A 25,742-nucleotide genomic window follows, 5' to 3' on the forward strand; every position below is an offset into this window, starting at 1 on the left:
CAGCAGCTGACTCGAGTGCTGAAGGTGTGCCCTAAACCACACACACACACACTCGAGTGCTGAAGGTGTGCCCTAAACCACACACACACACACACACACACACACAGTGCTGAAGGTGTGCCCTAAACCACACACACACACACTCGAGTGCTGAAGGTGTGCCCTAAACCACACACACACACACACACAGAGTGCTGAAGGTGTGCCCTAAACCACACACACACACACACACACACACACACACACACACACACACACACACACACACACACACACACACACACACACACACACACACACACACACACACACACACACACACACACACACACACACACACACACACACACACACACACACACACACACACACCCCCCCCCCCCCCCATTTAAGGAAATCCTCTCTAGTTATTTATCTGCCCACTACCCTAACCAAGCAGAAACTTCAGTGGCCACACATAACAAAGAATGCAGACTATGTAATTAGTCCAGAGAGTCACTCAACAAATAGCAACAGCAGCAACATACCCTGGGAGGGGAAGGGGGATCTGATTTTCAGAGTCATCACGTGGTATTAATTGAAATGTTTGGTTTTCAAGAATAAAGTATAGCCTGTCCTCAAGGCCTCATTTCTTCTGGGAAATCCCTCTTAGCCCCCAAGTCCAAGCTGGGGACCCCCCTCTGAGCTCCCGCAGTGCTTTAAACCACACAAGTATGAGCCCCATTCTCCTTGGCTGTGCTGTTATCACAGGAGTGCTTGTCTTGCCCTCCGGGCCTCCTCAGGGAGGGGCAAGATTCCAACTTACTCACACTTGGTCTCCCTCAGCAAGCCCAGTGAGAGTAGCACACTATTACACTAATGTAATGAATGCATTACAAACACAGCCACGGGAAACGGCCACCAGAGAAAAGGCCAGACATTTCCTTCCACCTTTTCCAAGGAGGCACTAAAAAATTCTCCTATCGCTTATAAAGGACTGTCATTTAAATGCTGTTGTTTTCAAAGAAATAAGTGGCTTGAGCTTGAAGACTGGCAAACTGTCGACCAGTTTAGCAAGATGTCCTGCTTTGCCCCACGTTGATGAGGAACCGGAGAAGGCGCGTTACCTGCGGGAGGTGGACGGGCCGCGGTGGTGGTCAGTGCCGGTCTCCTTCACCAGGTTTCCTTTGCAGCAGATGACCCTTAACTTATCCTGGTATGAGGATGCCAGGTAGATGGCTCCTGAGGAGATGGCAGGGCCCAGGTAGCGTGGGTTGGGGATTTCCAGATATGCACGGGCGGGGGTCCTGTGGGGTTCCAGAGGAGAGTCTGCACAGCTGGTCACCTCCACTGTCAGGACCCGGCCCCGACACCCAGCCGCTGAACTTTTCACAGTTGTTTAGTCGCTAAGTCATGTCCAACTCTGCAACCCCATGGACTATATAGCCCACCAGGCTCCTCTGTCCATCCAGGCAAGAACACTAGAGTGGGTTGCCATGCCCTCCTTCCAGGGGATCTTCCCACCGCAGGGATCAAACCCAGGTCTCCCGCATTGCAGGTGGATTCTTTACCAGCTGAGCCACCAGGGAAGCCCACCAGGATGGAGTGGGTATCCTGTCCCTTCTCCAGGGGGTCTTCCCAACCCAGGGATCAAACCCATGGATGGAGTGGGTATCCTATCCCTTCTCCAGGGGGTCTTCCCAACCCAGGGATCAAACCCACGTTTCCTGCATTGACAGAGAGTTCTTTACTGCTGAGCCACCAAGGAAACCCATTTCTTACCCCAGAGAGGAGCGGGCCTGGATCTCAATTACTTCGAGTGAGTTGAAGTGAGTCACAAACAGATAGGGTTCTCTGTAGGCTGTGTGGCCACCACGGAGGAAAAGCATGGGGCAGGGAAGGGTTAAAAGACAGAAAATCAAAGCCTGGCTGCAGTGCAGCCTTGGACCCAGCAGTCCCACCTCAGTGTATCCTCCACATGCACCCACGTGCCTGCATAACGAGGCATGTTTAAGTTTATCCCCTGCCACTGCTGCTGGGGCAGACGCTGGGAGCCCACTCAGGGAACATCGTGCGGGATCAGTTATATAAATCACGGCGCAACTCTGGGAGCCTGCAGAGCCGTGAGAATGCACGAAGCAGTTCTCTCTACATGCTGACGTGGAAAACACCCAAGGTGCAAAGCTTCAGAATACTGTGTCCGCTGTGCTGCCACACTGGTTTTTTAAAAAGGGAGAGGGATGAGAATAAATTTCTATGTGCCCGTGTCTGCATAAGGCACTGGAAGGATAAGAAATGCAGAACTAAGTTTTTTTTTTTTTTCCCTGAGGGGAGTGGGGATGGAGAAGTTTGGGAGATGAGTAACATGGGTAAGACTTTGATTGTAACCTTTTAGAACCGCTTAATCTGACAGATTGTCCAAAACGTTTAATAGAAAATGACTGGCTTCATAGACAGTCAAGTATTTGTGGTCCTAATACTGTATATTTCTCTATCACAGTGTCAAACTCTAGGATATAATGTGAGCTGGTTTTGGTCTTCAAGGGAAACAGAATATCATTGTTATTCCTTGTGCTGAACTGTTATTTCAGTATTAGTCACACCTCCTACTACTCAGGCCCCCGTGGACTCCCTCCGCCTGAAATCCCAGCTAAGCCGGTAGGATGGGGTAGAAGCAAGAAGGCCTGGGCGCCTCGGCTTTTGCACTCGTAGAGGCAGCCCTGCTGCGAAGGGTGAGACCTCCAGCCGCTGGCCCCTGCTAAGCCCCTGCCCGACAGCCGCTCTAACTGACGGCCACTCTGTGAAGCCACTTTGAACTTTCTGGATGTCCCGGTGCCTCTGTTGACACCACATGAAGCAAAGCTGTCCAGTCAAGCCCCAGAGTCTCAGGCAATAATAAGCAGTTGTTCTAAGTCACTAGATTTTGGAATGTGTTATGGAGCAACAGATAAATGAAATAGCCTTGAAGGGTATTTCAGCCGTAACACTATTTCAGAACATTCACACAGTCATCGTGTATGTGTGTTTACCCTTGACACAGCAGCTCCACTTTTAGAATTTCTGAGCTGGGGATATTACTTAACCAGTGTGCAAATACCGTAAGTTGATCACAGCGTTGTTCACACTTGAGCCTGTTTAGAACTGGTTAAATTGATGGGTGATCAGCTGTGTCGTGAGATGCTATGCAGCCTGGTGACATGATTTAAACAAACTCACAAGGAATGATCTTTCTGTCATGAGAGGCTGGTGGGTTTGGCTTATGCATCACGCCCCAGGAGCTCTGCCCTGGACACTTACATGGGAGATGCTACATGTGGCGCCTGGTGTCTAAGGGAGCCCCCAGTCACAGTGCATAAGCCAAAAGGAATTCCACCAGCAGTTCCTACCAGGGACACCAAGTACTGACCCCCACACCTTGCCTCACCTACCAAAGGCCAGAGGTAAGCGACTCCACTTGAGATCATCTGTGCGGCTGCGTCTTCCGTAAGAATCCACGAACACCCCGAATTCTGGAAGGAGGCAGAGTCCAGGGGTTGAGCATGGCCAAAGACAGGGAGTATCAAAGACACACACTGACAGCAGAGTGAGGAATCCAGCCCGGGGGACCTGGGTCGTGAAAACCCTCAGGAGCTCTGCTGAGCCACATTTCTTGGGGTTTACTAAAGAGGGTTCTAGTGAAAGGGGAGAGACAGGAAGGGGGTGATGGAGGAAGAGTCAGGGAGGAAGGGGAGAAACAGACCCAGAGATTTAGGGAGAGGAAAGGGGGAAAGAGAGGAGTGAGAGACAAAGGACAGAGCGGACCGGTCTGGAAGAAACTATGAATGGACCTGGCTAGAGCCTCGTGGGAGCACCAAGGGCGCTGGTGGAGCAAGACCAATGTCCCCTGTCCTCCAAGAGCAGCACCCCCCCCCCAAGGCCCCTGTCTGGGGCTGTGGGTGCCCTGAGCACCCCCATCAGCCACCGGTGGACTCACCGTGGAAACACAGCAGGAACTCCTCCCGCTGCCCCGCACCGTTCACCTGCATGATGGACACGGGGAAACTGTTGGAAGAGGAGGCAAACACAGCAGGCGCCAAGGAATGGTCATTCTTATCCAGGAATTCTGTAAAGGCAGGCGAGACGCGGGGCCTCAGGACCAAGGAGGAGCCCGACGTGGCGGCAGGGCCAGAAACACACCAGCAGGGGATGCACCCAGGCCCTACCCTCCAGCGTGTACTGCTTCATGTCGATTTCGTAGAATTTATTGGTTCCAATGAGGATACTGTAGTTGGTGAAGTGGATACAGCTGCAGGGCTCCGAGGTCTCGATCTCCTGGGACGGGGGTGCGGGAGGCAGCAGAGAGGAGGATGTGAGCGCTGACTTGGAGCAGCCCCTGCTCTCCAACCAGGCCATGCAGGGTTCGCCACCCAACTTTCCCTGTGGTCTTCACACCAAGCAAGTCCCTTCACATTCCTCATAAGGACCCATGGTCCCTTTGCTACCTTTGGGTTCTTTGCAACCACAGACTAAAAAGGTCAAATTGCAACTGAAAAAGTCAGACACCATTTTAAGGAAAAGGAGTAGCATTCAAAGAGAGCTTAAAAATACAACATTCTAATCAGAAGGAAAAGCCTGGAGAAATACACCATCAGTGGTGGCTGGAGGAAGTGGTTTTAGTTTCCTTCCTTTCCCAAGCTTCTCAGTTTCTATCTTGAATCTGCATTATGTATTTGATTAATATCATCACTGCTGTTCTCATTGTCTGAATTACCTGCTTCCTAATTACTTCCACTTGTTTATGGGCCAATCCTAAGGAAGGGCTGCAAAAAACCTAGTTATGTTTACTCCAAATGGTGGCCAGGAATTATAAATAAACAATGATTTCTGAGACTCTTCCTGAAGCTAACAGTGCAAACTTTAATCAGCATTATCCTCACCATTAAATATTTACTGATCACTGACTAAGTATGAGGAAACTACACAGCAGGGGAAATGTAGTGAGGTGGTAGGAAAGTCAGACTTCAGTTTTGGTCTCAACTCTGTAACCTAGGATCTTGGCCAGCCTCAGTCATCTTACCTGAGAAGTGGGGATGGCATTTTTTCTGCTTCTCACAACTGTTGTGAAAAGTGTGTGAAACAGCCAGTTCAATCTGTTCAGAACACGTGCTCAATTGAAACACTAACAACAGCCCACCCCAGATAAGACAGTTTCTCTAACAGGTGTTGACCCTTATATATTCATCCCTCCTCCTACTTTTTGGACCAACACTAAAAGCACCTGCAATGCATCAGGCTCACAATGGGTGGGACATTCCTGTCTAGGGACATGAGATGGCCTTCTTGGGAAGGAAAGCAAATGCACTGATCCAGCAGATGCCTGTCTGCACCCCAGGCAACATCACAATACACACTGCTCCAAGGAGAACCAGTTCTCAAAACGGGTACCAAAACACAGCCAGCACTGGCTTTTCTAAAGGTTATTATTAGAAACTTCTATGATCTGAGAAGGATTCTGGTAGGGGCCTCCAGGGCTGCTTGCTCCTCAGAGCTTCCTATTTTCTACTGTTTCAGAAGGGGAGTCTCCTCCATCAACCACCTCCCTCTCTCCCTTCACAAAAAGCTGAATTTGCAGGGCTGGCAGGAGAGGCTGCTCACCCCTGGGAGGAGGAAAGGCAGGGAGAAAACTGAAGGCCACTCTGGAGCATCCTCTAGGGAGCAGGGCACCCTTTTGTTCCCTCTCTAAGGAGGTCACCCAGGATGAAGGGGACAGACAGAGGCACCTTCCCACCAGCTCGTCAGGAAAGCAGGGCCAGCGAGGCCCAGGACTTACTTTCCGAATGCAGTACTTGCTGAGGTTTTCATTGTAGCGGAGAATGACAACTTTGCTGGGCATGGCTGCACAGATGCAGAGCCCGCTGTCAATCTGAAAAACAGTTGGGTGGAGGGTGGGAAAAGAAGAGCATCACCAGTGAGTGTACCAGCTCCATGGCAAAGCTGGTTAGGAGCAGGGTCTCTCAAGCTGCCACCATGGACACAAGACCAGGTTGTCCCCCATGGGGAGGGGCCGTGCTGGGCACCGCTGGGTGTTTAGGAACAACCCTGGCTCTGCTCACGTGATGCCAGTGGTACCACTACCAGCTGTGTTGGAAAGAAGCAACAGAAATTTAACCCAGTTTAAGGACAGGGTTTTCAAGGTCAAATTATTACGCAGGGAGCCACAACAACTCCCAGAAGAGTCGTCAGCTGGGGCCCAGAGGACCACTTACCTTGCCAGCAGCAAACAAGTGGCAGCCCTTGACCGCTTCAAAGATGTTGGGCGAGATGTCCGGCTGGGCGGGGAGGTGAGACTGCGCGAGGGACTGCTTCACCTTCTTCACATCCACGAGACACAGGGCCCGCTCCTCTCCTGAGGGGACGGGACAGCAGAGCATAATGGCGGGTCTCATTCTAACCTTGAGTAAAAGCTACTCCAGGCCACACAGATGCATTAATTTCCACAAATCCCCATTAATGCAGTTTAGGTCCAAGTCTTAGATCTAAAAGGAAAACATCTAGCCTCTTGGTCAAGACTGTGGGAGGAAACAAAAATTCCGCAGACAAAAAAATCGGAGAATGTGAACTGAACATTCAAACGTGTTCCCCACCAAAGTCAAGAACATTTGTGCTGGGGACAGTGAGGGGACTTTTATAATATAAAACAGTGGACATGGGAGTTCCGTGGCAGTCCAGTAGTTAGGACTCCGCACTACAACTGCAGAGACAAAGGTTCAATCCCTGGTCAGGGAACTAAGATCCCACATGCCATGTGACAAAAGAAAAGAAAAAAGAAATTACAGTTTTTACTGGGTGCTGTGACACAATTTTATATATATATACAGTTAGAGGAGGCAAGAAAGAGAGCTGAGTGAATCAAGTGCATGGTCCTGGACTGGATCACGAGCCAGGAGAAAAATAAGGGACATTTTTGGAGCCACAGGTAAAAGCCAACTATGAACAGACAGTACATTAGAAAACAAGAGAAGCAACAATCAAATTCCTGGAAATTAAAAAAATGTACTATGTGACACTTTTCTGTATGATGTTACAGTGGCAGATATATTGAATGTATAGGAGTGAACCCGAATGTGAACTGTGGACTTGGGGTGACAGACATATCAGTTCAGGGTCGCTGCACGTCCCACTCGGGTGCCGATGATGGAGGCGGCCGCGCGTGTGTGACGGCAGAAGTATACAGGGATTCTCTCCACCTTCTGCTGTGAACCTAAAACTGCACCCAGGGAAAATGTCAAGATAGAAGTGGGGAAAAAGAAAGGAAAGCAAGCGAGGAGACAAGCCAACCGAGGAAAAGCACCGAGGGGTCAAGGAAAGCTAGTTCCTGACCACATGGACCCAGCTGGCCAAGCCTGAGCTAAGATTTGACTGTGAATGTTTTGAACATGGAGCCAATGCATTATTGTTTTCCTTTAAAAAAAAACTACTACCAATAAAGAGAATAAAGCCTTTCTGCCCTGGGTATGTAAGAGAATGCCCTTGTTCTTAGCTGACTGGCTGAAGAATCTGGAGTCAGAGCTGCAACTGACTGTCATGTGGTTCAGAATAAGTGAGAAAGAGAGAGAGAGAGAGAGTGTGTGTGAGTGTGTGTGTGTGTGTGTGCAAGAGAGAAATAAATATGTGTCAAACTGTTAGTGAGTGCTGTATGCAAAGGAAGGGTCTGAGACCAGGGAGAATGGGCAATGCACACAGCAGGGCGGGCAGGCTGTCAGCGCGCAGGGGCTCGGGCCCCTTCAGAGACCCAGGGGGAAGAGCCACTCCTGCTCCAGCCTGCCCCCGGAGTTTGACAAACATGACATGTGAGTTTCAAATCGTTTCCCTTACAAGTGAAGGCAAAGTGCCATGTCCTTGGCCTCCCACCTGCGATCATGAGGAGCTTCTCCAGGTCCTTGATGATGTAAATCTGGAAGACTGCTCCGATTCCTGGGACGTGGGTGAGGGAGTTCTTCAAGACATTCAGCGCGTACAGCCCTTCCTCGGTGCCCACCAACACCACCTGCCAGGGCGCAAGTCCCCAGGAAGAGCGTGAGCGGGCCATGTCCCCATTACCACCCCTTGACATGGTCCTATAACGCATGCACGGCTATGGCCAGATCCTGGCAGATGTTGCCCAAAAAAAGCATCGTCACCTGGTCGCTGAAGGGCAGCGTGCAGTTCATGTCCAGACGGTCATCACCTTCCAGTTTCAGCAGGGAGTTTCCGAGCAATTTCTTTTCACATGTGAAAGAGAAGAGAGAGAGAAAAGGAGGCCACAGTGAGGCTGAACTGTTCATGACTGGACTGTCCAGAAAGAGTTTAATGCCAAGGAGAAGGGCAAGTTACTCCTGCAGACACTCAAAAGCACACACCTGCTCCTGACTTGCCCCCTACTTTGATCTGAGCTCAAAAGGCGGGACCTGAATGTTATTGGTGTCTCTGGGTGGTGGTTAATTAGCGTCAGGGCCATAACTTGGTTTAGATGCAGAACTAAACAAGCACAGGAGACATAGAAAGATTCTGTCACACAAAACAAGCCAAAGCTGAAGGGTGTCACTGCAAAGAGTTAGTAAGCCACGTGGATGCTCCTGCCCCTCCAGGCGGCGGCACAAGTGCAAAGCCCAGTATCAGCGGCGAACCAACCCGCTCCTGAGTCTCTTTACCTGAGCCCACGCGGACAGTGGCTCGTAGGAGGTACAGTCACGGCCCTATTGTACACACATGGATGGGGCGTTCAGTTAAAGGCTCACGTGGGAGATGGGTCATCAACACAGGGCTTTCTCGTGAGAGGGAGGCTGGTGGCTAAGGACTTCCGACTGCTAACACTTAAAGTGTTTATTAGGAGCTAAGTGTTTAAAAAGAGCTGTTGGGGCTTTGGTGGTGGAAATGCCAGTGCGTGATGAGCACTGTTTGTATCCTGGAATGTTCCAGGAGGAGTGATGCCAATCAAGGCCCACCCACGTCTCTAACATCTTCAGGAGAAGTAGGATTTCAGACCTGCCTTCAGAAGAGCAGATCACGTAAAAGCAATTGAGCAGGTTATGAAAAAGCTTCCTGAGAGAGACATGGCTTTCGGCAGCCCTTTGTGCTGCTTGTAACACAAGCCTTTGAAACACATAAACGCATCCGGGTAAAGAAGAGCGAGCGTTTCCTGGCAGCTGTGCTGCCAGAACTGAGACCTAGTATGCCCTAAAGATCCAGCTAACGGTGCCGACTCCCTCATTCTAGAGGGTTCAGGCGGGGGTACCTGTGAGGCCAGAGCCTGCCTGGAAGCCTGGATCTCTAGGGGCACACAATCCCAGCACCCTTCAGAGGGGGAGGCCGAGGGGACCCCCACCCAGTCAGCCCCCTCTACAAACACACGCTCTGGCCTGCGTGCATACTCACAGCGTCGGCTTCCGCCTTTTCCCTAGACACTCTCCCACCTGCCACAACTGACTCTAAGGCGGTGACCCAGCGCTGCTTGTCGGGAAAGCTGGGAGCCAGCAAGTAGAGGGTCCTCCCGGGCCAGCAGGTGGTGTGGGGGTGAGACTCCATCTTCAGGACATAGGGGACATCTAGGAGATAGGGCAGAGAGCGCAGGGTGGAGTTCGCCCACCCCCACCAGGAGGGAGGGCCAAGCCACCCGAGTCCCAGTTACTTAGCAGAAGCGGAGGCGGGGGCTGGGGGAGCCTCCTTTGCAGGCTGATCCTGCACAGGCCCCCCTCCCACCCGCGCTGAAGGCTGCAGCCCAGCCCACCTCCTCGGGGGGTGGGGAAGGGCCCGCCGCCCCTCACCTGCTTTGGCTGTGTTTGCAAGTTCAGAAGCACCAACGGCGCCATGAATAGACACGTCCCCGTCGGGAAGGCACAGCTCAAATTCTTCCACCGGCCTCTGTCCAGCTTGGTGCAAAGAGGAAGGGCAGAAAGAAAAACAAAAGAACAGGAACAAGAACAAGGGGAGACGAGAGGAAGAGAGAGAGACGAAGTATGCGTGGAAAGAGAGGCGCACGAGAACAGAGAAGGGAGAAGATGTGCGGAGAAGGCAGAGAGGGAAGATAAAAACAAAAGTAAAGTGTGTCAGATGAAGAGCACAGTCAAATTTCGGATGACGATGCAGATTTAGGGGTTAGTTGACTGAGGCGGAAGTTCTCGGAAGGTGTATTAGCAGGTGGAATCTTCAGGGCAGCACCCTGCAGGGTCTTCAGAGGGGAGACCTATAGACGTGAGTATCGTACCAATAACCTTTAACGGAGTCATTTGGGTTTTAATTTTCAAAAATGGAAAATTCGTAGAAGGCTTGCAACGCAGTCCGGAAAACAAGAGCCTTCACGCCAAGACTGGGAGACCTGGGCCAACCGCGTGCAATGAGATTCCCCAACTCATTAATTTACCTTCTCTGGCTTCATTGTCATAAATGAGGACTTTGGAGCCCTCCAGGACGATGTACTTCCTATCCCAGCCTTGCTGTCCTCGCTTGTTATTCCTGGGAAGACAGACGTGGGAAAGAACTGTTTGAACTTGGAAGAATCGGATGGGAGGCAAGAGTGGGGAGGAGAGGAAATCCCAGTAAAGATGCTTCCCTGGAAAACAACAGGAATGACATGCCAGGGTGGGGAGGGAAAGCTTCCTTCTACCCTCTGGCTTGTGGGGCTGGCCCTGAATTCAACTGATGTAAGACACGTGAGCAGGAGAGACGCGCACACACGTTTAATTTTGTTTGTACGTGGGAGTCTCCAACAAGCAAATAAAGCCCCCAAAGCAGATGGGCCCAAGTGCTTATATCCTAAGTCAAACGAAGAACAGTTTACTGTGGAAAAGTAACACGGTCTGTGCGCTTAGGTTTCTCCCTGCCGGCTTTGCCCCTGATCTGAAGATAAGAATGCTTCTTTCATCCTGATGTAGGAAGAACAGCTTTGACATGGGAGTTTTACATCCTACTTTCCAGGAGAAATCGGGGAGGTCAGAGCGTCCCTCTTGCACCCGCCGTTTTCTAAGCGGCTTTAGCTCAAAACAATCCTTTACCCCAAAGTGGCCTTTTCCAGACCGGCACATCCTGCCGCCCTTCATCAGCCACAGCTTCCCCACCCACTGCCAGGCCAAACCTCCCTGCAGCAATACCTGGGCACCTTCATCCACCCTTCCAGGTGCAAGCTGCTGCTGGGTTCCTTGGACTGAAGACCTGGGGAGTTCATCTTGTCACGGCAGAAGGCCTCGGTGAAGTGTGTGGCATATTCGGCTGGCAGGCCACAGGTAGCTGGCAAGCACGTGGAGCACTTGGGATGGCACATGACCTGACATTCTAGGGAAAAGCAGTGAACAACCTGAAAACACACCTGACTGATGCTGGACCATTCCCTGACTCCGCCAGCCAACCCCCAACCCACACCCTGCCTGGCCCTGCCACCCAGGGCCTCCCTAAGCCTTCCCCGGAGCCAGGCCCCGACGGAGACCGCCCAGCTCTCTCAATCCAGTCTTCCTGGCTTCTCCCAGGCTGCCACAGACAGGTGTGCAAAGGACACATCTGCATGTCCTTTGGACACATCTGCACATCTCTCTTGAAGCCAGGACACAGCTTAAAGGCAAGGAGAGACCAGCCTGAGGGAAAGGAGGCTGGAAGTTTACAAAGCCCAAGGCATTTTACACAGGAGATTGGAGACATGGGCTGAAAATACATATAAATTCCCTCCTTGAACATGGGGAAAACAGTGTCCTCCCCCTAAGACTAAACATGTGAAAATGAATGCACTATATGATGGGCTTCCCTGGTAGCTCAGTTGGTAAAGAATCCACCTGCAAAGCAGGAGACCTGGGTTTGATTCCTGGGTTGGGAAGATCCCCTGGAGAAGGGATAGGCTACCCACTCCAGTATTCTTGGGCTTCCCTTATGGTTCAGCTGGTAAAGAAATCACCTGCAATGCAGGAGACCTGGGTTCAATCCCTGGGTTGGGAAGATCCTCCTGGAGAAGGGCAAGGCTACCCACTCCAGTATTCTGGCCTAGAGAATTCCATGGACTGTATAGTCCATGGAGTTGCAAAGAGTCAGACATGACTGAGTGACTATATGATGAGGAATGTTTAAATTAAAAAAAAAAAAAAACACTGTTGGACAGAACTTTAGTGGACATACACAGGTGGCCCACCACAAATGCACAGCGGCTACTCTTACCAAGACACTTGGATGCCTGGCGTCCGAAGTGCACGGTATCCAGACACACGGCACACTTCGTGGCTCGCATGTTCAGTCCCACGTTGAACCGGTGAGGGATGTTGTGGTGCATGCGCTCCTTAAGACGCCGGCTGAATTCTGGAGGGAAATTTTATTTTAAAAAATCAGAGTGCTGCAAAATAATACCATCAAGAAAGTGAAAAGACACCCACAGGATGGGAGAAATATTTGCAAATCATCTCTCTGGCAAGGAGCCTGTAGATAGGATGTAGAAAGAACTCTTATGATGCAATAATAAAAAGACAAAGCAATTAAAAAGTGGGCAAAGAATGTGAACAAATGTCTCTCTGAAGAAGACAAATAAATGGCCAAGATGCACAGGAAAAGATGCTTGACATCATTCTTCATTAGGGAAACGCAGATGAACACCACAGTGAGATGTTAGTTCATGGTCACTGGATTATCTAGACTCAAAAATATGGGAAATGGGTATTGATGAAGATGTGGAGAAATGAAGGTCCTCATACACTGCTGGTGGAAAAGCAAATGGTACAGCCACTGTGGAGTCCAGAATTACCAGATGACCCAGCAATTCTACTCCTAGGTCTATACCCAAGAGAACTAAAAACACATGTAGCCACAAAATTTGTGCACAGACGTTCACGGCAGTTTTATTTATGATAGCCATAAATGGAAACAACCCAAATGACCATCAACGGATTAATACATAAACAAGATGTGATAATCACACCATAGAATGTTATTCTGCCATAAAAAAAGGGAAGAACTGATAAATCCTACAAGATGGATGAATCGGGAAAACATTATGCTCCATGCAAGAAGCCAGACACAGAAAGTTATACAAGGTGCTTCCTTTACGGGAAATGTCCAGGACAGCAAATCCATGGAGACAGAAAGCAGACTGGTGGCTGTCAGAGGTTCCATGAAGGGGGAAATGGCAAGTAACTGCCAATGAGTTTAGGGGGGTTTTTTTTGGTGGTCGAGTGGAGGGACCAAAAATGTTTTAAAAATTCAAATGTGATGATTACACAACCTTGTGAACTTACTTTAAAAAAAAAAATCACTGAATTATACATTTCAAACATGGATTGTATGGTATGTGAATTATATCTCAATAAAGCTGTTAAAAAAAAATAGAGCATCTTAGTGACAGACTGTGAAACTATTTTAACACTAACAGATGTGTCTAGATTTATATGAATCAAATTAAGATCGCCATTATGTGGTTATTAGGAATTAGGTTTTATTTAAAAACGCATTCCCAGTAGGAGATGGTTAATACGATGGCATAGCTGTTTGTGAGCATAAAGAAACATATGCTTCTAAATCAGTTGTTTTTAAATATTTTAGTCATGAAAGGTATGTTTTCCAGATGAGATCATGGAGAGCTTTCCAGAATCCAATTTAAAAATCACCATTGTTGAACATAGTTAAATAATTTTAAAGACTTCATTTTAGCTTCTTGCTTCAGATTATTTCACAGAGAATTTCTGTTCAATACAAGACCAATAATGTGTTATAATATTTTCATAACCAAAGTGTGAGTAAACAAACACGGCAAATGAACTGAAGTAAGTTCCAGATGTACCAACCATGGTTTTGCATTAATTATTAATATAAAACATGAAATCTGCAAGCTTGTAACTGATGAGAATTAAAGTATGTTTATACTATGGTTAAAAAAAAATTACTATTCTGAAATACAGACTTTCTGACTATTAAATACATAGACTGACTGAAGAAGTCCCCCTTCATGCCCAGTTCTTCCATGAATAACATTCTTTTTTAAAAATCCAAGTTTTAAGTCTCAAAGAACTGATTCTTGCATTTAAATTCCAATCAGTTAAAACTAACAAGATTGATTTTTTTCTGTTTAGAAGGCTCCCTTCTCAATAGTGACCTAACTAGGTAAAGGCAACTTTAAATAGAAAAGCTCAGGATCCAAATTTCTAAACCAAACTGAATTCTGCAAACAATATTGTCTTCTTCCTTTAACAGAAAAGTCGTGAGGAATAAATAACATAAATGCACTCTGAACATGCCATGCACACAAAGGAGATATTTGGAGTGTTACAGACTACTCAGGGAGCCGCTCTGTGCAACCTCATGCAAGAACACAGGGGCCAAAATGATTTTCCTCTGTGTTACCAGCACCACTTTGATGACTTTAAGAGTGAAACTCTTTGATTCAAGGTGTTATGTAAACATGGGAAAAAAGATGACATCATTACTAAAGAAGAAAGAAATGACAACAAAATTCATTGAGACTGGCAGCTGAAGTGGGTTGATGGTGATACCCTGATATTAAACCACAGCTACTCTGCTCTCCCTGTGACTTTCCAAACCAATTTCCTTGGCTTTTTTTAAAGTCCATCCCATCTCTAGGTAAACAGAGTACATTTGAAACCACAAAGAAAACTCCTCACACCACGGGTATAAACTGGCACAACCAACCTTCAGAATACACACAACCTTTAACCCAGTGATTCATTTCTCAACAACTTATCTAGAAGTCATAGCACCCATCACTGTGCAGAGTGTTCACTGCAGGGTGCGTATGGAAACAAGCACCTGGAAATAACCTAAGTGCTTGTCAGCTGGGGTCTGGATTCACAGGTGAATTATAAACCCCCACCATGGAATACCACGCAGTCCTCTAAAAAGATGGGGTCAATCCATATGGGTTAATATGAAACCTGCTAAGATGACGTTTTAATTAAAGAAGAAAGATGTTCTGCAGTGTAGAGTACTGTGGGCTGATATTTATGAAAGCAAAGAGGATTATTATTTTCTCATATCCCTTAAATATGATTATATGACACGTAAATAATAGGGACATGCAATTAGTTCATGAGCTATGCCTGGCAGAATACAATGGTTGACTGTGGGTAAGGGAACTGGGGTGGGGAGAAGGCTCACTGCTTATTCTTTAGCCCTCCACATTATGACTTGTCATTTTCACCCTAGGTCTGTATTTCTCAGTTCATTTTTTTAAAAAAATGTCAATGCAGGTCCAGTGGCCCCTTGAGAACGTACCCTCTGGAGTGGAAGACTCCTTCCTGCGGCTGGATGGCGGGGCGAGCAGGCTCAGGGCGCTGGGCTGGTGCTCGGGTGACCGCACAATGGCGGACATGGCGATCTGCTGCCTGGCGGTAGCCGGCGTAGATGGGTGTGGGTGGTCCGCGGCTTTCCGGTGGGCAGCTGGGGAGAGACCAGTCCAGCGCCTTTAGGTTAGTGGGGTCCCCGAGAGGCCCCAACCAAGTGGACTGCCCAGGGGCTGGCTCTCAAAGGCCTGAGACCACAAGGACACTCGGGGTGCCATATGGGCCACGCCGAGGGTGCTGTCACCACCAGGCTGAGCTAGTCTCCGCTCATCTCCTTGAGACGCGCCCTCGGCCTGGCGCACCGCCCTCACTGTCCAGAGCGCCCGTACCTTCCTCCCGGGCGGAGCGGAGCTCGATGCGCGTCTTCTGCAGGGCTTCCTCGAGCTCCGCGCAGCGAGCTTTCTCCTTCTCCAGAGCCACCTTCAGCTCATTGTACTGCAGAGGAACCTGTGTGGGCAAAGCAGGGTCCTCTTTCCGTCGACTAAATAAACCCTAGCAATGGAAACAGAGATATCTCCTAACTCCTGGAAACTGGCACTGGGAACTAACTAAAGGAACTCTGCCTCGGGAAGAGCAGACCATGAGAGCCGGGCGCATACTCACTGCAAGCGGGTTTAGTAAAAATGGCATGTGAAGGGGTGGGGGGACTGAGCCACGGCCCCTCCCAGCTGGCTGGAAAAAAATGGGGCTGCGGAAGTTTTCACCGAGAGGGTTAAAGATGCTTGAATTGCCACCACCTCTTCCTTTAGCAATCCCAAGGAGAGCCATTTCCTGAGACTTTACCCTCAAAAAAAATGGAAGTGGAGGATGGAATCAGGAGAGATGGTTCAGAAATCTTGACTAGAATTTGTCTCATGATGCTTAGTTATATGACACAGAGATGAGTGGTTGCTTTAAAAAAAAAAAAAGGATACTAAAATGATGTCAACACAAGGGGCTTATGCCAAGAAAAAAAATGCAAATGGAATATGTATTGTGTATGGGGGAAAAAAGTAAAACATAGGATAATGAGACTGAAAACAAAATTAACAACCAAAAAACACATGGGAACACCCTGACTACATCAAATGACATAATCAGATAACAGTCCACTGCTAAAATAAAAAAGATTCAACATCCTCAGCACATACAAGCACAGTCACACAGCACACGAGGCCGTCCTCGGCCCACAGCCTCCGCTGCTGTTCTTCCCTCCTGCTGCTCTGTTCTCCGGGAGGAAAGCACCTGCCTCGTAGGACACCCTTCAGCCCATCTCCCGGTAGCCTGTGTTCAGAGGCCTTCCTGTACCATCACCAATGCTATGCTGACATCTGAGTGCCTCGGGAAGTTTCTAGCTCCTTAGAGACCTTCTTGAACTGAGAACACCTGGCCAAAATTACCGTGAAGGCTGCAGTGGTTCAGGGAAGCATGCTTTGGGCTTATTAAAAATCTTCCCATGTGTATCTATCAGCCTGTCCATCTGTGTTTCCTGGTCATTGTTTTAAATTGTTACCATTTTAAAGGGAGGGATGGGGCCAGCAACCCATGCAGGGGCCAGCTATCCAGTCCAACACTTTAGGCAGGTCACAGCAGTACTCTGGGCCCCAGTCTCCTACTGACCCAGTCAGAGGGACTGAGTAGATGATGTCTAGTTTTTCTGGAGTCCCTTGTGCATGACCTGAGGTTCCTTCTCAGGCCCCACACAGATGACCTATGAACACCTCTGGAGTCCCATCCCTGTGACCTAAGAGCCCCTCTCTGTCTAGATCCCATGTGTGTGTGTGCTCAGTCTCTCCAGTCGTGTCTGACTCTGTGTGACCCTGTGGACTGTAGCCTGCCAGGCTCCTCTGTCCATGGGATTCTCCAGGCAAGAATCCTGGAGTGGGTCGCTGTGCCCTCCTCCAGGGGATCTTCCCAATCCAGGGATCAAACCCACTTCTCTGACATCTACCTGCATTGGCAGGTGGGTTCTTAACCACTAGCACCACCTGGGAAGTCCCAGAATGGCACACAAGTGACCTCTAATCTCTAGAGTCCCTTACACACGAGCAGAGAACCCCCTCTGGAATCTGGGATGCCAACCTGAACACTTGGCCTTCCTCTCTGCTGCCTCCTCCTCCCCACCTGCTTGGGGGAAAAAATCTCACTCCTTCACAGAGGAAGGCAGCACAACTTTAAAGGCCATGAACACAGGTAGTGTGTCACAGATTCCAGAGTGACAGCCTCTCTTAAAGAGCCTTTCTGAGGATCTCAAAGCCTCTTTTTTCAACCCAAAACAAAGAAACTGTGCATTTTGTTTCCTCCGATGTTCCTAGGATTATCTACCCCAATGACCTTCACGGAATCATCATGACTAAGCAAAACCGTCCACTCCCTGCTTTACAAACCCTCTGACCCACCTTTTTCTTTTTGGCGGGTTGGTCCATTTTGGCTTGCAGAAAATCGATGAGTTTGGTTTGTTGGGAAATAGTGCCTTCCATTTTCACCTTCTCATGAGAATAGAGAACCTAAGATTTATGAAAACAAAAAGCACCTCAGATGCCGAAAGAAGTATACTTAAATTTTATACTTTAATAAGAAATAAGATCATTACCACACTAACAAATGAAAAATTCAACAAAAGCCACACTGAGCCAATTTTTTTTTTTCACACAAAATATCTTCTTTTATTATTATTGTAAATATTATTAATATCATTCTCTTATTTTTTTCTTGTTTTATCAAATATTTTATTTTTTTCCTTTTTTTTTATTAGTTGGAGGCTAATTACTTTACAATATTGTAGTGGTTTTTGCCATACATTGACATAAGTCAGCCATGGATTTACATGTGTTCCCTATCCCGATCCCCCCTCCTGCCTCCCTCTCCATCCCATCCCTCTGGGTCTTCCCAGTGCACCAGCCCTGAGCACTTGTCTCATGTATCCAACCTGGGCTGGTGATCTGTCTCACCATTGATAGAATACTTGTTTCAATGCTGTTCTCTCTAAACATCCCACCCTCGCCTTCTCCCACAGAGTCTAAAAGTCTCTTCTGTACTTCTGTGTCTTTTTTTGTTTCGCATATAGGGTTATTGTTACCATCTTTCTAAATTCCATATATATGCGTTAGTATACTGTATTGGTGTTTATCTTTCTGACTTACTTCACTCTGTATAATGGGCACACTGAGCCAATTGTTATTTACTTAGTCCTGATCTTACTGCCCACCATCCCCCACCCCCCCCACCCCCCCCGCAACAAAGATAGACTCAAGTACAAAGATACGTGAAAAAGCAAAAATAGCAAATGGTGAGTAGAAGAATCTAGAGGGTGGTCATGATAGAAATTTCCCAGCTTCTCTTAACATTTGAAAAGTTATCGTAATAAAATACTGGTGAAAATACACAACACAAAGAGACTGCTCATCTTGCCAGATGGCTTTGAGCCATCACACTTTGCCTCTGTAGACAGTTTTTCAGTAAGCTCCCAGTGCTGGTTCTCACCTGAATATTTTCCAGCTGATATTCCAGGTCACTCCTTTCTGTCTTCAGCAGATCAGCCCGATCCAGAGCTTCTTGCAGCCCTTGAGTCAGACGGAAAATATGATTCTTCTGCAGGTCCATCTGCTGCTGTAACTTGGCTTGCTGGTGGGGGGAGAGGCCGGAGAGAGAAGCTTCAGACCACACACAATGCAACGCGCTCCCTCACTGTCCCCACTCAGACTCATTTCAGATGTGGCACCAAAATTTCAGCTCATTCCAGGATGACCAATGGTCTGATATTCCACAACGATGCATGAGCAGTTATCTCAACCACTGTTGAGAGAACTCACTTTGTGATTCTCCATGTGGCATACACAAAAGGGAGTCATAGCACCTTTAACTCAAAGGGCACGGCATCAGTGTGAGAGACCAACAAGCGTACCAACAGCCACGGTGGAAGGAGAGGGTGCTCCCATGAGGGGAGGGGGATGATCCCAGGGTCAGTATGAGTGTCAGTAAAACCCATAGAGAACAAAATTCTGTTTAGAATATTGCAAATAGTTCTGTGCGAGAACTCTCTCTCCAATTCTTCTTTTCTACAGTGGAAGTCAACCAGAAAATAGGGCAGGCGATAAAGATACTGGCTTTATGGCTCTCTTACCTAAAATGCTTCTGTTTCTAAAAAGCAGAAGAGAACAGCTATCCTGACAGGATACTGCTTGGTTTCACCCAACCCCTGGCGTCCAGTGTAACCATACTAGCAGTGGCCCAAACACTCCCTTCCCCAGGGGCCTAGACCATCTGCAGACGGAAGGACAGAGAGCGGTAAACAGCTGCTCCCCATCACCATGGGGCTTTCCCAACAGGCAAGGGCAAACCTCAGTGCTCTCTGCCCCAGCAGGATGAGAGCTACAGATGACCTCAGAAATCACAGAAACCTCACCACCATATTTCTCTTCCCTCCACTGACATTTGCGTGTCCATTCCTACTCCTCAATGCCCTTCCTCTTTTTTTTTTTTCATTTATTTTTATTAGTTGGAGGCTAATTACTTTACAATATTGTAGTGGTTTTTGCCATACATTGACATGAATCACCCATGGATTTACATGTGCTCCCCATCCTGAACCCCCCTCCCACCTCCCTCCGAGCACTGGTCTCATGCATCCAACCTGGACTGGCAATCTGTTTCACACTTGATAATATACATGTTTCGATGCTATTCTCTCAGATCATCCCACCCTCACCTTCTCCCATAGAGTCCAAGTCTGTTCTATACATCTGTGTCTCTTTTTCTGTCTTGCATATAGGGTTATCGTTACCATCTTTCTAAATTCCATATATATGCATTAGTATACTGTATTGGTGTTTATCTTTCTGGCTTACTTCACTCTGTATAATGGGCTCCAGTTTCATTCATCTCATTAGAACTGATTCAAATGTATTCTTTTTAATGGCTGAGTAATATTCCATTGTGTATATGTACCACAGCTTTCTTATCCATTCATCTGCTGATGGGCATCTAGGTTGCTTCCATGTCCTGGCTATTAAACAGTGCTGTGATGAACATTGGGGTACATGTGTCTCTTTCATTTCTGGTTTCCTCGGTGTGTGTGCCCAGGAGTGGGATTGCTGAATGCCCTTCCTCTTGAGAGGCAGCTGATTCTGAGGCATCATGGTGTCATGGAAAAGAACCTAGACTTTAGAACATTCCAGACCCTGGTTCAAATCCTGACTTCTTAAAAAAGTATTTATTTGGCTATGCCAGGTCTTAGCTGTGGCAAGTAGGATCCAGTTCTCTGACCAAGGATCAAACTCAAGCCCAGTATTGGGAGCATGGAGTCTTGGCCACTGGACCAACTGGGAAGTCCCCTGACTTTAACTCTTATCAGTCCTATGACCAGGGGTGGCTCACTGCCTCTCAGACCCTCAGTCTCTTCATCTGCAAGTGGGGGTAATAACCCCCTTCTCTGGGTCACACACCAAGCCCAGTGCCCAGCATACAGTAGATGCTTGATGAATTTCAGCGCTGCCTCCTTCATCCTTCTTTCTTCTCTCAATCCAGTCCAGGTGTGCCCCTATCACTTTTCCATCTGCCCTTCCTACCCCAACCTACTCTACCAGCCCCTCTCCATCCATCCTCTGTAAAGCAAGAGGTACTGATACTAACTCAGAATCACCTGCCCTGGGTGCATGACCTAGAATTTCTGAATCAAACCACAGAACACCCTAAAATACAGAGAAAGAAAAGAGAGAAAACAGCTAAGATAATCTCTTCCAGGGAGCTATCCGTCCCCTGTAGCACAAATGATTACTTCTGCAAATTACCCTCTTTAGTTTCCTTCCGCTATTTTAGGACAACACTAATTACTAGGCAGGAAGCAGAGAAACAAGTACTAGGGACAAGAATCTGTTTGGTGACAACCAGGTCCAAAATATTTCTCTAGAATCAACACATCAACTGTCCATTAGCTTTCCAAGAAATAGGCTGCTTATTTACTACAATAGAAAACAAGTAAGAGTGACATTTGTGCTCAATGAAATGTTTTCCAAAACCATTTACCTGCTTCCCAGAGAGCAGTAAATGGAGACTATTCCTGGTTGGTGTTAGACTGAAAGCAGGGCTCCAGCCACGTGATTAGATCTGTCCACCAATTTTATGATGGTGACAGGAAACTGGGAGGAAGCACAGAAGAACTAGACAACAGAACTAGAGTGTGAAACAACCCTGGTAACTGGAAGGATGGACCAAACCAACAAGACAAGGTTTAACAGGATGGTATTTAAAAAAAAAAAAAAAAATTCAAATAAATAAAGATATATTTTAAAAAAACAAAACAAAAACATGTAGAAGGGCTGGTGGTGATCTAACAGATCAATGGGTGTCAGTGGTGTGATAAGCCACCCCAAGAGCCCAGGATGGTGGTGGGGCCAGCCCACTACTCCGTGTTGTTCGAACCCCAAGGACTTCTAGAAACTGTTCGGAAAGATAAACCTACCAGAAAAGGACATCCCAATCATGGTGCAACTTGAAATGTTTCAGTTAGAAAAGAAAAGGTGATATGGAGTCAGGAGAGCTGAAGAGATATCGAATCCACTGTCACAGGGATAATAAAATAAAAAGTAGCTCTCTCACAGAAGTATCACATGGAGTGTATGAGCTAATTCATGGAAAGTACTCAGACATCTGGCACGTGGTATGTGCTAAATTAAACAGGAGTTATTTTTTTAAATAATAAAAAAAAAAGAAAAACGAGTTATTTTTATTATTAATCAAGTAATATGTTCATTAATCAATATCAACTTCCTACTTTGGTTGGAAATATGAGACTACTCTCCGTTTTCAAATGTTTTACTGTAATAGAACCAATGGTTGGAAGTTACAGGCTTTAGTTCAAAACCAGAAAGGACTTTCCAAGAGTTAGAGTTGCCAGAAAAATGAGTTGGGCAATCTTGAGTCACTTTAAGTCTTGAGGCCCAGGTGCCCCAAGGCCCACCTGTGAGGGAGGCTGGGGAAGGGATTCTCTACCCCGGAAGGGGGATTATTTGACAGGATTAGCAAACGGACTTGGAGCTCTGGCATTACTTTCAAGTCGGGACTAGTCATGCCTGTAAACAGCAGTGTCAGAAAAGTTTCGGAGGCCACTTTGGGCCCGAGAGAAAAGATTTGAGAGAAAGCTCTGTCAGTGAAGTCTGCCGGGGAAAGGGTAAAAGAAACAGTGGCGCAAGTGCTAGGAATGTGCACCAAGTGACACACAAGAACACTCTCCGACTCTGAGGCTCTGATTCCGGCCCCGCTCACAAGAGTCTGCACCTGATGGACAGGACGGGCAAGCTGAGCCCTGACCACCTGCCAACACAGGGCCCACCCCAGGCCAGGATGCCAGCCGCATCCTTGGTGGTAAAGATCACTGTGTTTCCTAGTGCTCTCCGCTCTCAATGAGATCTGCCTCCAATCCAGTGCAGCCAGATGTCTGTGTTCAAAAAGCCCTCTGTGAGGTGCAGACGGGGGAACTGGAAATGTTCCCCAGTAGTTTTAGAAGTGAGAACAGGGGACTGAATCAGGATGCCAGCCTTCTATTCCTAGTCTTGCCACTGACTCACCACGTAACCTTGGACCAAAGCAGTGAGTTGTTGGGGCCAACGCTCTTTCCTCGGAAGGAAAAGAGGACAGGCGAGATCACTGATTATTTCTGTGCTTCCTGTTTCCAATGTGTGTCCACAGTGGGGACACTGCCTAGTCATTCCAGATAAAGACCATTCTTTTATCACTCTCTTTTGTCATTCTCTATTTGACAATCAGAGAGATTTAAAAATTTCTATTATAATATTCTGAGAGCCACCTTTGGTGAACTTTCCACCCATGTGTGTGTAATATTGATTTTATTTAAAAACTTTTTTGTTGTGGTAAAATATACATAAAATTTACCATGTTAATCATTTGTGTTATTTTCAGTCACACCATACAGCATGCAGGATCTTAGTTCCCTAACCAGGGATCGAACCCACATCCTCTGCATTGGGGGCATGGAATCTTAACCACTGGACTGCCAGGAAGTCCCCACATCAATCATTTTTAATCCTACAGTTTGGTGGCATTAAGTAGAGTCACATGGTTGTGCATCATCATGGATCCATCTCCAGAACTTTCCCAGCTATATTTTTAAAAGTCATTCTAGAAAACATTTTATGCTCCCCTGCAAAATGTGCACCACATTTTTCAAACTTAATACCATAGTTACAATAGTTCTACCAGCAGAGCCCCTCAGGGGCTACAGGAAGCACACAGTAAAACCTCAATTTACCAGAACAGATAACCTGGTTGATTCAACTGTCAGGCTCATTGTGGCTTAAACAGAACACTCCTGAGTCTAACTTCTCGTGAAGTACCTTTATAAAGTGCATTTGTCCTGACAGGTCAATTCTAATGAACGAAGACAAATTATCAGTGATTCAACCAAACCAAGGCTTTGGTTGGGGGAGTTGTCCTCAATTTAAACAGAGATTTTCAGAATTCTATTCAAAGGTACAGGAAATAACATAAGGATTGGACTGGTTTAGGAGATCAATTTGAGCTTTTTTTTCTGTCTCTCAAAAGCAGGGTGTCATTTTTTTTGCATTGAATTAATTGGATGTTCAAAAGTTTTCATGAGATTGGGCATTCAGCATTACCTGATCAGGTCTCTGTCCCGTGCACGAAGCTAATCAAGCTGCAAACTTAATATACTCTGGATATTAACTCTAAAGAACAATTTAACTCAATATCTATTCGCCCTCATATTTAATAAACTTCCGGTTAGCACATACTCACTATGTGCTTGACACTCCATTAAGCACTATTTGGATCGCTTCTCGGCCTTTTGCCTAAGATCAAGTGCATTAAGCACTATTTGGGAGGACACAATGACAAAGAGGGCCCCAGGGCTTCTTGACATGTTCTTTTAATGTGTTAAACACCTTCCAGAAAATACCCAGTGACCATCTTACTCTTCCTTGAGAATTTCAACCTTGAAATCTGAATTTCTTAATTTGGACCTGCCCAGCTGAGGACAAGTGTTCACTTCTGAGAGTACGCCCAGCTCTATTTACCAGGCATCTTACACCCACCTCTTCCAGAAGCCTTTGTTTGAGCTCTCGTTCCGTCTCCAGCTTCTGTTGTAAACTTCGGGCATTCATTTCAAGCATGGCGTGCTTCTTCTCCAGGTCATTGAGCTGGACATTTGGAAAAATTGGCCGTGTAACCACATTTAGGAACGTTATATGCTAACAACTTTTGCCAATATCCACAAACCTTCACAGCCAAAGAAAAATCAAGTTCTAAGGGTCAGAACATAAACACTGGTTTTTAAAAGTACCACAAACATCCATGTCAGACATAAGCCTTATGTAGGTTATTCTGTTGGGAGAAGATGTTATTTCTAAGGGATGGGTCAAACGTGTAGCTAGCTGTGACTAGCTCTAGAAAGATTACTTCTCTAAAATTTATTTATCTGACATGCTTTGGCTGAATTAAATCATCATATTCCAAATGCTTGCTTACTTGCATGGGATAATATCAGGGACTCTGGGATGAAAAGGGCAGACAAGCTCTCTCAAGGATCTTGTATCAAGTCACAAAGGCAGAGGGTGGCCCTTAAGTAGACATGTACACAAACAGTGACTACTCTGTCAAGTGATGATTTTGATAAGAGGTATGCAGGAGAGAAATTCATCCTGAATGGTCTGTCACTGAGAGAAGATGGGGTCAGAAAGTCTGGAGTCTTAAAGGATGGGTAGGACTTTGCTATAGAATACTTTAGGAACAGTCAGGTAGAAAAAAATGTCCTTCAAGCTAAACACCAAAAATTTCATTTACCTCTAAATAATACATTTACTTTTTTCATGGTTAAATAACATATTTACTTTCCTCATGGTTAAAAAAATTAGTAAGCCAATACCAAGGAACTCAGGAATATTCCTGAGTAGCAAGCTCTAGCTTGAATCTGGTCATTTCTACGAAATTCCGGTAAGAAAATAACCATGGATGCCCATAAAGATTTACATTCATCACAATGTTATTTATGACAGCAAAAAAAAAAAAAAAAAAACTGGAAGAAGTTCAAATTTCTAACACAAGCAGAATGATTAAAATAGGTGTTGCTGTGTAACTGATGTTTCTAGAACTACATGTTCAAAAAATATTCACTAATTCAGGAAAAGCCCCTATTAATGTGATTTCTTTTAAAAAATGATGTAATTCTGTTTATATAAGAACCTAAATTTATCAATATAAATAAATGAATATAAATTCACCAACATAACAGTGGTGACAGATTACCAGCTATTTTTTCTTTACTTTTCTGTGGTTTCTATATCTTCCACAGTGACACCAAATAATCACTTCTATAATCAGGAAATTACAGTTACCCAAAATTCAGAGGTCAGATTATGTGTGTGTGTTTGTGTGTGGGCGCACACGCACACAAAACAGTGTGTATGTGTATATATGAAACAGTCTGTGTATATATATGAAATTTCTCTGACCTTCACTCTTCTCATCTATAAC

General features: G+C 46.6%; 1 protein-coding gene across 8 annotated transcripts in view; it reads right to left on the reverse strand.

Annotated features, from left to right (window-relative positions):
* Positions 1–25,742, reverse strand: part of CIT (citron rho-interacting serine/threonine kinase) — a 172,055-nt gene that overhangs the window by 7,714 nt on the left and 138,599 nt on the right. For 5 of the 8 annotated variants that reach the window (XM_043901815.1, XM_043901811.1, XM_043901818.1 and 2 more), the window contains 20 exons: positions 24,305–24,409; positions 18,720–18,860; positions 17,636–17,743; positions 15,587–15,749; positions 15,190–15,354; positions 12,133–12,270; positions 11,085–11,265; positions 10,358–10,449; positions 9,762–9,866; positions 9,373–9,542; positions 8,649–8,693; positions 8,139–8,219; positions 7,870–8,005; positions 6,225–6,364; positions 5,789–5,881; positions 4,182–4,290; positions 3,953–4,081; positions 3,408–3,488; positions 1,762–1,840; positions 1,107–1,286 (listed from right to left, as the gene is read on the reverse strand). In XM_043901815.1, coding sequence (XP_043757750.1) covers positions 1,107–1,286; positions 1,762–1,840; positions 3,408–3,488; positions 3,953–4,081; positions 4,182–4,290; positions 5,789–5,881; positions 6,225–6,364; positions 7,870–8,005; positions 8,139–8,219; positions 8,649–8,693; positions 9,373–9,542; positions 9,762–9,866; positions 10,358–10,449; positions 11,085–11,265; positions 12,133–12,270; positions 15,190–15,354; positions 15,587–15,749; positions 17,636–17,743; positions 18,720–18,860; positions 24,305–24,409 — 2,441 coding nt within the window. The remainder of the gene's footprint in view (positions 1–1,106; positions 1,287–1,761; positions 1,841–3,407; positions 3,489–3,952; positions 4,082–4,181; positions 4,291–5,788; positions 5,882–6,224; positions 6,365–7,869; positions 8,006–8,138; positions 8,220–8,648; positions 8,694–9,372; positions 9,543–9,761; positions 9,867–10,357; positions 10,450–11,084; positions 11,266–12,132; positions 12,271–15,189; positions 15,355–15,586; positions 15,750–17,635; positions 17,744–18,719; positions 18,861–24,304; positions 24,410–25,742) is intronic. The other 3 variants (XM_043901814.1, XM_043901816.1, XM_043901813.1) reach the window with 3 other exon arrangements.

Source organism: Cervus elaphus, chromosome 5 (assembly GCF_910594005.1).
Source record: "Cervus elaphus chromosome 5, mCerEla1.1, whole genome shotgun sequence".
NCBI classification, from domain to species: domain Eukaryota; kingdom Metazoa; phylum Chordata; class Mammalia; order Artiodactyla; family Cervidae; genus Cervus; species Cervus elaphus.